Source organism: Castanea sativa, chromosome 10 (genome assembly GCF_040712315.1).
Source record: "Castanea sativa cultivar Marrone di Chiusa Pesio chromosome 10, ASM4071231v1".
Lineage (NCBI taxonomy): Eukaryota > Viridiplantae > Streptophyta > Magnoliopsida > Fagales > Fagaceae > Castanea > Castanea sativa.
The window spans coordinates 23,249,667-23,261,714 of NC_134022.1; the positions used below are offsets into that span (position 1 = coordinate 23,249,667).

The window sequence follows — 12,048 nt, forward strand, 5'->3', positions numbered from 1 at the left end:
AGAGAGTTAGCTGTAGAGTGTTCAATGCGGTGGCAGCAGCTTTTTCTTTAGATATTTCATGGCTTTCCTTTGTCCTTTACTCCTGTGATGCACATCCTTATCAATAGAGTCTCATGAGACGTTGCCTCTAGATGGCAGATAATACATTCCGACCTTTGCTTAGCTGGTTCGAGAATATATTCCTCATCGGACCAACTTCTCGGATGATCATAATTAGACTTTGCTTCTCTATAAACTAACACGGACCCTTAGTAAGATGTTTACTCTCATCAGACTGCTTAATGTCCTCGGATTGGGCCCCGGGCCCATTATGCATATAAATATGTACTCTTAGACCCACCTCCCTCACATTACTAGTTTGAGATCAATATATATTTTTAATAAATTTGGATTTTGAATAGGTGTTCTCAACCCAAATTTGTCTTTTCCCTATATGAAGGTGCACAAAAATGGATTGAATGCACCTAATAGACCAAAATAGACTGAATAGGACCAACTTGGACCAAATAAGACGAAAATGGACCAAATAAGACGAGAGTGGACATAAAGGACAAAAGTGGACCGAATAAGACTAGATGGAACCAAAGTGGGCCGAGCAGGACTGAATTGGATGGAATAGGACCAAAGTGGACCGACTAGGATCAGATAAGACCAAATTAGACCGAATAGAACCAAAGTGGACCGAGTAAGACTGAAGTGGATTGAATAGGACCGATTAAGACCAAATTGGACCGAATTGGACCGAATAGAATCAATGTGGACAGAGTAGGACCGAATAAGACCAAAGTGCACCGAAGTGGATCGAATGGATCCAAAGTGGACCAAGTAGGACCGAATAGAACCGACGTGGTTTGAATAGGACCAAATAGGATCAAAGCGGACCAAATTGGACCGAATAAGACTAAAGTGGACCAAGTAGAACTGAAATAGATTGAATAGGACTGAATAAGACCAAAGTGGACCGAGTAGGACTGAAGTGGATTGAATAAGACCGATTAAGACCAAGTGGACCGAAAAAGAGCAATGTGGACTGAGTAGAACCAAATACGACCAAAGTGGACCGAATATTATGTTGGAAAGACAAAAGAAAAGCCCAATCAAACTCCTAAAAATGAGGAAATTGTGTGCTTTTGTGAAAAAGACCAATAAATCAGTGGAAATTTTTATTTTTTACATTGTAATATATTCATAGATGTTTTTGCTTCAAGGATGTTGGCAAAATTTTACCACAATAGTCCAAGCCTTACTCTCACCCTAATGGGAATATGTATGAAAAATTAAAACGTCATGTTGCACCAAGCCACCAATTGCATTTTCTTACCTAAAAACAAAGATTGTCTCTTCAAGATCACAATGTCATTGGCTGTTACTCATTCTAGCAAAACTGAATTTACAAGGAAAAAGTGGGGAATAAGAAGCCAAGCAAAATTGAAAGTACGAGGGAGAAGAGGGGGAAAAGAGAAGCCAAAAACAAAAATATATCATCAAATATTTACATTCTTCTACAGACTGAAAGCGTTTGCCCAGGCAACTCTGATATTGATGTTACAAGCCTACACAATTGTTCTGCTGTAAAAACTCCAAAGGCCCTTGAGCCTGAGCTGTAAGGAGTACCATATATGTTGCTATATCTTACAACAATAACCATTTTGTATCTCTTTTCCAAAATTAGATCAACCACATGACCAATAGATGTGGTCATTGTTACACAAGGAGGTGGGCTTCTCATCATTGTTGAGAGCGGCGCATCCAACTGAATAAGAACGCACAAATTTGTATTAGCTTTGTAATTCAGTGTGTTACAAATAATTGAATTTCTCACCACTATTATAGCAAAAAGTATACATGTTCATGATCACTACTCTGGTAAACTTGCAAACATAGAAATTACATTCTAAGAATTAACACGAAGTTTGATTGCATTATCCTAACAATTCTAAGAACAAGGTCTACCCAACACTAGCTAAAAAAAATATCTCGCAGACTTATTTACAACTGTCTATATGATTAATTACAAGATGAATCTCAACAAACTGAATTAACAAAGTTAACTGGATGTAAAATACAAAAGCAGCTCAAGATGGTTAGCTGAAAGAAAATAAGCAAACCTCGTTGCAGTCTTCACGATGCAATAGTCCTACGCAGCTGCCCCAGTCATCAATTATAGGCACAACTGGATTTCTTAAGAAGCGCATAACCACCTTCTTCAAGGCCAGAGTACCATGTAGAGGCCGAGATGCTTCAAAAGGAATCATAATACTCTCAATTGGTTCATCTGGTGATACCTGAAGAGAAATGGTGTACTCAGGCAACCTAAAAGAAAATTTTCTAGATCAAAAGGAAAAACTAATATATATCATGAAGACAGTCAAGCAGTGCTGAAATATATGAAACATGGGAAACTAGCATTTGCACCCAACATTCAGAATGCTCAATTAATAAGGTCTGATAATTTACTGATTGTTCCAAAAGCTTATACTATTAGGAAATTGTGATTTCACACTCAACAGTCATTCGAACACTCCCCCTCATGTGTGGGCTTAATAAATGATCTAACACATGGATTTTTAACTTTTTAAGTAGGAGGTAAAGTGGAGATAGGGCTCAAACTTAGGACCACCTACTTTGATACGATGATAAATTTAATCACTGAACCATTTTTCTAACAGTCTCCATACAAGAGTCAACTAAATCTGCTTCTTGTGGGTGGTATCACTCAAGTATTGTGATAATTCTAGAACCAAAAATTGGATTTATCAGCCTTGCCCAAAAGTACCAAATTATAGATTATAAAGGTCATTGAATTCACTTAACCATTTTGGCCTACGTGATCTTCCGTATAAGAGCCACTGATGGTAAAAAGTGAGTCTACATGCACTGACACCTAAAATATGTATCACATTCAAAAAATAGTCATTAGGACCTTATGAACATTCCGCAATTTGAGAAACAGAGAGACAAGCTGGAAACCTGAGGCAGTAGATGAGGACTGAACATGGACTTGGTGAATCCCAACAAAGCCTCTAAGCGCAGAGCAGCCTGCATTACAGATGTATACTAAAGGTGAGTATATATAAAAGCAAAACCAGAAAATATCACAATAAACATGTCCGGAGCAAAAAAAATAAAATCAAGAAATTCAGAATAAACCGCCTAGTTTCTCAGCTAGCACAAAAGCAGGTGATATTATATGGTGCAACCCAGAAGATATAACCTAAAGGAGGCCCTTAACATGATTTCTGGATCTGTAAAAAACTATGGAACTTAAATGGCACCTTGCCAGTTGCTCAGCACCACAAACAATTTTTTTCTGTGCATCTTCAAAATCAGGACATCATATTTGCATCAATCGCAAACAAAAATATTTTACAGACAATCATCACATCAAAACATTGAGTAGTTTAGGGGTTTTTTTTGTATTTCATTTATTCCCATTATGCAATCATGGAAATTAACAACGCGATACGCACCAAGCCTCCTCGACTTGTCCATGATATTCCCTTCCATCTTTTAATGATATTTGTTAGATGTTCAATAGCCTCATCAACCTGAAAACAAGCACCAAATACCAAACAGGTTTGAAAATATTAACATCAGTTGCACATGACAATAGTATGGGAAGATGTGCTCTGAATAAAATGGAAAGGAAAGGTATTTTTTTTCTTTTTGTGTGTTGGGTGGGGGTGGGGGGGGGGGGGGAGAAAGAAACAAATAAGTACATGATGGTTTAGTTAATGTATGAGATAAAAATTCCAAAGACCATCACAATTGCATACAGCTACACCAAACAGGTTTGAAAAGTTCCAGATATGTGATGGTAATAAAACAAGGGTAGGAGATGTGACACATTAAGAACACAAAACAGTTGGCTCAGAGATATGTTTGACCAGATTCTAATCCAATATAATTTCTTTTCTCTTAGTCATCATATATTCTTAAGTTCATATTTATACACCACTTAATATCAATGAATAAGAATGCAATTTGGAGACTGGAGGTGAAACTTATGCTAGCATGATTGGCACATAATTACCACTGACAGGGCCCTCGTTAGTGAAAACTTAATTTCAATTTTTTATGCTATAATGCAACAATGTCAAATGATTGAATGATAGCAATCAGCTTACACATTCTTCTAGAGGCAGGGTATACTTTTTATTATAGGCCATAACTAATTTGCACCAACCATCATCAGGGAAAACACAAGTAATTGAGGAAAAAAGGACATCTATGCCTGAAAAGACATCAATGTTGATGATTATGTATAACCAGCTCTAGTACCTGACCATCATTTAAAGCTGCTTCCATGAGAAGATTATCAGCTTCTTCTTGACTTGTCAGGGAGATAGTTCCAGCAGTATCCGGCCACATGCGTTTATGCAGGGTTTTGACCATATCATAATCTCCTCTACCAGCAAAAGCACGCATCAAGGATAGATAGAGATGAGGCTTCGGTCGCAAGTCTGAATTTCTGCCAGCCTGCTTTAGCATTTCTCCAAATATACAAAGAGCATCTAAACATCAAAGACAGAGATTTTGATGTGTTAATATTTAATTTTTATAAAAACGAATTTATTTTTAAGTTATTAATACATTAAAACAGGATCTGGATCTGCCTTGAAATGTATTAAGCGGGAAGAATAAGAAGAATTGAATTTCACATTCTCCAGCCTCAAGTAACTGGGTTCAGATAACAGATATTGATGCCACTAAAAGATACCACCCTTTTGTAGTGTGTGTACACATGAATATCAGCACGCAAATACACAAGCTTTATTTCAACAATATGAGCTTGGTGCTTCTCAGCCAAATTCTCTAAATATAACATGAGCTCTGCTTAACAGTTTTTATGTCAATAGACCCTCCAGTTTCATAATCCATTTAATACTAATTTAGCAAACCCCCCCCCCTCTCTCTCTCATTCTCTCTCTCTCTCTTCCTTTTGTTTTCTGTTGAGAAATGAGTTCACATAGTCATTTTTGGAACATGCTGATTCTTTGTTGCCTTACATTTTGTAGGATAAGATAGCTGTCCTTGATAGGTTTTCAGATAACATGACACTCTGGAAGCACCTAAGTACATCTATCTAGCCCCAATTAAGTATGCAGTCATTTAAAAAGAGATAAAGAATACAGTTAGATAATTCCTAGCAATCAATTAACTATTCTCTTAATTTTACTCCACTTTACTGCTATGTTTATAGTCATTTTCACAGGAATATATTCAAGAAAGTTACATACTGAGAAGACACTCTAATATGTAGAATGCGACTAACAAACAGTGAGAGAATGCTAATATATTTGCTACGTGATATTCATGAAAATCAACTCCAACTCTTGTTCATAATTCAACAAATTCTATTTGGATTTTCAAGTATTACAAAATCTTTAAAGGACATATGTGTTGGCTCATAGTTCAGTCTTACCAAAAATGATATTCATTAAAGTCCTATCAACACATGCTGAACAAACGCAACATAAATTATAATAGATCTAAACTTGGATTACCACCATACAATCCAAATCTGAGTCCATTACGTAACCTAGTCGCCCTTTCAGAATTCTGAAGGAAAATTCAAATATAACATACCCTTGAATGCATCACAATTTAGCAATGCATCAACTATTGCAGTGTATGCAGTTCGATCTACAAGCAAATTATGACATGATTTCATTTCCAATACAATCTTCTGAAGTGAAAGCAGATCCTTGCAAAGTGCAAAACCCTACCAAAGAAAAAAGAACAAAGAAATCTTGCTCAGAATTTGAATCAACAAGACAAATATACAAATTTTACATTAGCCAAAAGAAAAGCTAAAAGGCCCTTTCCTCAAAGACAAAGTCCTGCTAATTGTATCCTACCGAAAGAAGGATCAATCATAGTTCCAATTTGTGATTATAATGAATCAAGAAAGACATGTTTTACAGAGGAAGACAGAAATACTTTTCACCAATCCCTGCCAAAAAATCCTATGATGTAGTAACTAATAACTTTTAGATACTGTACAGCTGTAAATGTTTTTGAAATACTTAGATAATGTTTTGCACTATGCACATTTGAACTTCTACAAACTAAGCATTATATAATTAAACAATAAGATAACCACAAGAGCAACCAACCTTAAGTAATGTTGTATAGGTGACAACATCAGGGAAAAGATCATCACGGCCAAATTTCTGCGCTCTGTCCTGAAAAAAGAAAATTTTATAATTTTAGTAATCTAGGCTATTCTCTTGTGCTATTTAAGAGTAATTTCCAGGCTCCAAACTGGCCTTCTGGATACATGCTTGCGACCTTCATTTCCTCCAACACGTGCATTGCTGTGTTCAATTTGTCAGTCTTGACACAGGCATAGATTAGCTTATTATAAGTGAGCTTATCAGGCTTTAACCCTGAACGCAATATCTCTTCGTACACGGCTATAGCAGCCAGAGGATGGCCAGTGTTTATATATCCCTGAAAGTTATAAAAAAAAAAAAAAAAGAGAGAATATTTAAGCAACATAATTGAGCTTTAGAGTTCGATAATTTGCATCAAACGCTCAAGACCACATCATCAACTACTCCAATTTGGTGAGCTTAATGCTAAAGCACTAAGGGGAAAAACAAAAAACAAAATCATACACTGCAATTTGTACTTTTCTCACAGATAGCCAGATAGGTCAGTGTCGAACCTTCATTAATAAGTTATATGCTGAGACTGAAGGATTACCGCCTTCACGAAGCACAAAACCATATCGCCTGAGAAGGCCATTGGCACGGCGTAAATCTCCTGTACTACAGCAATCCAAGTGAGGACATATGAGTGAGCATGATATGATTGTAATGAAGCAGTTTGTAGCTTGAACGTTAAACCAAAAACATAAACAAATTCAATCACAGTACAAAATACAAAACCAAACATACCATAATAGCCATGTTATGAATCTGGTAAAAGTAACCAACAATAAATAAGAAGCAATGTTAACAATTTTCTAACACTGACCAGCTTCAATCAAAGCATCAAGCAGGCCGTAGATAAGTGGTGCTGAGAGCTTTGGATTCCCCACAGCAGTGCCTTGGTCCACAGATTCAAGTAATTGAAATGCTTCGTCAATTCTTCGAGCCAGACCCAACCCCTTTACAAGTATAAACAAAAACAGAAAATAGTACATTAATGAGTGTGAGAGAACAATTACCGAAACAGAAAAGTTATTAAAAAAAAAGAAAAGAAAAGAAGTAGAAGAAGAAGTTGTACCTTTAAGAGTGTAGAGTAAGATATAGTGTCAACGCCACAACCGTGTGGGAGTGACATATCAGCGAAAATCCTAAGCGCAGAAGCAATGTCGCCGCAATGAACACAGGCTTCCAAAACCGCGTTCATCACGATTGTGTTCAGCTTCCCGTGCCGTTTCTTTGCAACCTCGATTTCCTCTAATATCTACAACAAACCGTAGAATAAAAATAAAAATAACAATTCATAATTGTGGTCTAGTTTTGTAACAAGTGAATTATTTGTAATATTCATTGCATTGCGAGAGAGAGAGAGAGAGAGAGAGAGAGAGAGAGACCTTGTGAAGTTGTCTTCGGCGAGTGAGTTGGACGATGCGGGAGGTGAGTGGCTTGAGATTGGGAGAGGGTTTGCTGACGAAACGACGCCGTGTGGGAATAGAGGAAGAGGAACATGTAGATATAGAGTGAGAGAGCGAGAAGGCGTGGATCTGATGCATTGTTGTTGCGCAAGTTATAGTAATTACCCATCAGATTCAGCCATAGATTAAAAAACAGAAGAGAGTAAAGTTAGTGCTGCTGGAACTGTGGAAGTGGATAATGTGAGAGATCAGGAAAAGGAACCAAGTTTGCTCTCTTTCTCTCTTTCTTTGCACCGAAAATTATTGGCGGGTAATGTTGGTGGTGATCCTCATTTTGGGCCTATCCGGGCTCCGCTCTTTTTTTTCTTTATGAAACGTAGCCCATAATTATGTGTCCAATAAGCCCATTACATTGTACTAACAAATGGTAATGTGAGAGAGATCAGAAAGGAACCAGGTCTGCTCTCTTTCTCTCCTTCTTTGCAGTGAAAATTATTGGCGGGTAATGTTGGTGGTGATCCTCATTTTGGGCCTAGCCGGGCTGGGTTCTTTTTCTCTTTGAAACATAGCCCATCATTATGTGTCCAATAAGCCCATAACAATGCCTTCCTCCCCCACATTTTTTTTTTAAAATTTTTTATATTGTAGATTGATAGGGTTTTTATTTCTTCCTAGCGCTCAGCTTGGCATACAACTCTTGGTTAAACTTTGTCGTCATCTTTACAAAGGACGCCATAGACAAGATGCCAGCAATAAATTCAAAAAAAAAAAAGGGTATGCCAACACCAAAAACTTACTTTTCTCTTCTTTGTCTATTGCCCGAAAGATGTAAGGAGAAGGTTCGGGACCCAAGAAATGACGGGCCAAAGTCCCAGGGTCACTTAGTTCATCGAAGTCATCCATAGTCCTTGCGTAATCTGAAGCACTCTTGACGTAATTTTTGTACCTACTCTTTAGCTTTGGATGAGTCTTGGCTACAAAAAAGAAAAAAATATGCATTAAGATTAGATGAAACAAAGGTAAACCCTTACAAAAAAAAAGAAAAAGAAATGAAAGAAGACGCACCAAGCTTGGGTGTCCCCCACCTACGCAGCAACCTAGGGACGTCTCCCCAAAGATCGTCCGAAAGGGTCTCCTAATCATCCCCAAACACGAAGAAGTATCTGGACTTCCAATAACGAAATGACGAAGAGAGACTTGCGATGAGGCAGACCTTCCTATCCCAAGACACTAGTTTGTAGTACCCAACCTCTTTTGACCCTTTTAAACAATACAAACATAGAAGTTCGTCCATCCGAATCATATCTCCCTCCATCACTATCATCCAAATCTCCATGCAACTAATGACGATCCTCCAAGAGTTTGGCATAAGTTTCCCAGGCGCTATGCCCAAGTGGTGGAGAAGCTCCATTACAAAAGGATGGACAGGGAATCTGAGGCCACTCAAAAAGGCAGCCTCATAAAAACACACCTCCCTAGGATTGAAAGCACAAGCCTTCTCGCTTAAACTAGGAAGACGAATCATGGTCTCAACAGGAATTTAAAACCTATCCCTAAACCTAAAAAAAGTGCCCTCGTTTAGAGAACACACCTCCTTAAGGGCGTGAAAAGCCCTCAACACAGTGGGTGAAGAAGATGAAGGGTTTAAAGACGAAGACGCCAAACTGTGGTATCAACCTCCACGGCTTTGTCGCTAGACAATAAACCCTATGTCCAACTCGCTAGAACTCATCTCTATCGACATCTCTCATAGGGACCTAAACCAATCCAAGGATTGACGCAGTAAAGGGGAAAGATCAGCTAAGACCAACCCTAGAGCACTACTTCTAGGGGTAAAAGACCCAACCTTTGGACTACCACCGATGAACCCAAGAAGCGCCCTTAAATGAGAAAAAAGAAAAGAAATGGAAGGGCAATGGTGCCTAACCTCAAAATAGTCACACATCAAAAAGGAAGAAAGGAAACGAAAAACAGAAGTCCTTATTTAAAGCAAAATGAAGCAAAATCAGGTAAGGGAAAGAAAAAAATCGTACCTGAAAAAGAAAAAGCAAGGCAACTGGAGCTCAAAAAAAGGAGTCACAGAGATGAAGAAAACGTAGAAATGAGGAAAACACAAAAGTGAAGGAAGGGGAGGAAAGAGAAAAACATTTAAAGGCTTCTCCAAAAATCGAGACGCAGGAAAACCAAACGCCTCATCTAAGAACGTGCCCACGTCCAGCCAATCAAAATGCGACACGTGGCTACTAAGTGTGCAGCGCCATCACGTCGCCATAAATGCGATGGAAACAGAACCAATAAGGGCACACTCAACGTGGGGCGACCCTTCGTATTCCTTAGTTCGTCAAAAGGCCTGACGAACAAGGAATGGGGGCGGGGGGCAATCGATGAACCATAAGGCATTTTTTGTCCAAACATGGCTATGGACAAGGAACAAGCCATAAATGAAGCCTTTATTGACTGAGCCGTTACAATTGGATGAAGTAAAGATAGTAACGGCTCAAAGGTCTCTATATCTATGCATTAAGTGTCAGAGGCCTCCATATCTATGCATTTAGTGTCAGAGGCATTACCCAGACAAAGAATTAAACCACCATTAATGGTGGTTCCAACGGCTAGGAGAGCAGAAGCCTATATAAGGCACATCCAACCAAAGGTAGATGACACGTTCAGAATACTATTTCCATTAGCCAAAATCTTCCATCATTTCCCTCTCATTCTAACTTTATCATTGGAGGCTTGTCGACTGGCACCACATTAGTGACCTATTTTATTCCACTTGCTTATCATCTTGCAGGTTACGCCGGAATCATTTGGATGATCCTATCTACTAACGATTTTGGCATCATCAGTAATTATACAAGGATTCAAACATTGTCCGTTTCAATTTTAGGCCAAAATGGCCAAATACCATTATTAGCCAAAATATTTAATAATCTACCACTGTTTGCAAAATATTTAATAATTTACCACTATTTTTTAAACTCGAGTTTGACATGTTATACGAGTTCTAAAAACTCAAGTTTCACAAAAATTGCACCATGCAAAGAGTTACTCAAGTTTATAAAACTTGAGTATCATTAGTACAAAATATTAAATATAAATAGTCTTTTGTGATAACATTCTATTTCTATGCATATGAAACTTGTCAGTGCGTTGGGCTTTTATGAATACTCCAGCAAAGAGTTGCTGACACAACTTGTCCAAGAAAGATGTGTCAATTGATTTTCCTGCATCATGCAAGTTAGAGATAGAATTAAGATCTTGTGCAATACCTAGGGAATTGCACAGGGTGCAATAGCACAAATCTCAGCCTTCCATTTAATCCAACGGCTCATTCTTTCAACACCTCACCAAATATTAAAAAGACCCTTTTACCCTTAATATTTTTCAAAGACCGCCATTTCTTCTATCCTGATGGGTCTAAGTTCATATTTCATAAAATCAAATTTCTCTTTCTTGCGCTACTGCCCCTTCTCTGTAATTGCTTTCTGCCTCTCCCTTAACCCGTCGTCACCGCTGCCAACATACCCAACTTAGACCCATCAGCCAAAACAAAGAAAAAATTGCATCTTACCATCTAAAATTTGTTAACTCCCAATCACTCACACTCACACTCTCCTTCTTTCTCTGTCTCCAAGTGTGAAGCTGTCTCAACTCTCAAGGAGTGAAGCTTTCTCTGAAGCAACACAGCCAATGGCCATATCGGTGGTTCCAACGGTGCTTGGCATTGTATCCATGGAAAATCCCCAAAATCTAATTTGGCATAGTCACCGCGGGTCCATCTTTGATTCAAGGAGGTGAGTTATCTTTTTTGTATACATTGAATCAAAAGAAAAATTATTTTTTGGGTAAAGGGAAAGTTGGGTTAGGGGTCAGGATAGTTGGGGTTTGATTTTAGTTTTTGTTTTGAGGAATATTTTTGGGTAGTTTTTTTGCTGCAACTTGAATATTGCACATTTTCAAATGGAAATGGGAAATATGGTCTAGCAAAAATAAAGAAATGGATGGTCAGTGATACCGGAGATATAACTAAATCCCTGTTTTACTTAGATGTTACATTTGTTGAATTCTATACTTTTAGGTCCTGGATGTGTTTGAACTGTAGCGTTTTAGTCTTTGCATTTCAAGTTTGCAATCAGAATTTAGTGATAAAAATTTACTGTCATAGGGATAGAAAATTTTGATAATTGAATGTTTGTCCTTGTATAGGTATGATACACTTAAGCGGTTTCTTAAGAAATTTTAGCTTGAAACTATCCTTTATCAATTGGGTCATCATCTGTCATGATCATATATTGGATTGTTATAATTCTTATATATGATAAGTACAATGTTGGTACAAAAATTTTCAGCTTTTTTTTTTCAATGAGAAACATTCATTCTTTTATAATTATAATATTAGATATTTTGTACATTTGTTAATTACAGGAGTATTCTTTGATTCATTACATAGTGTGGTGAGAAAATTCTCTCAAAAC

At 37.6% G+C, this 12,048-nt stretch overlaps 1 protein-coding gene across 2 annotated transcripts; it reads right to left on the reverse strand.

Moving 5' to 3' along the window:
- Window positions 1-1,460: 1,460 nt before the first annotated feature.
- On the reverse strand, window positions 1,461-7,837 carry LOC142611872 (pentatricopeptide repeat-containing protein At5g10690). 2 transcript variants are annotated; one of them, XM_075784014.1, is made up of 12 exons: window positions 7,550-7,837; window positions 7,237-7,419; window positions 6,985-7,117; window positions 6,674-6,771; window positions 6,295-6,456; window positions 6,120-6,188; window positions 5,590-5,725; window positions 4,282-4,514; window positions 3,471-3,548; window positions 2,971-3,039; window positions 2,109-2,285; window positions 1,461-1,753 (listed from the first exon to the last, which is right to left on the reverse strand). In XM_075784014.1, exons 1-12 carry the CDS (start codon window positions 7,706-7,708, stop codon window positions 1,493-1,495), a joined length of 1,758 nt encoding a protein of 585 aa, XP_075640129.1. In that variant the 5' UTR covers window positions 7,709-7,837; the 3' UTR covers window positions 1,461-1,492. The 2 variants fall into 2 exon arrangements, with proteins under 2 accessions (XP_075640129.1, XP_075640130.1); XM_075784015.1 differs by lacking the exon at window positions 3,471-3,548.
- Between the last annotated feature and the right edge of the window lie 4,211 nt (window positions 7,838-12,048).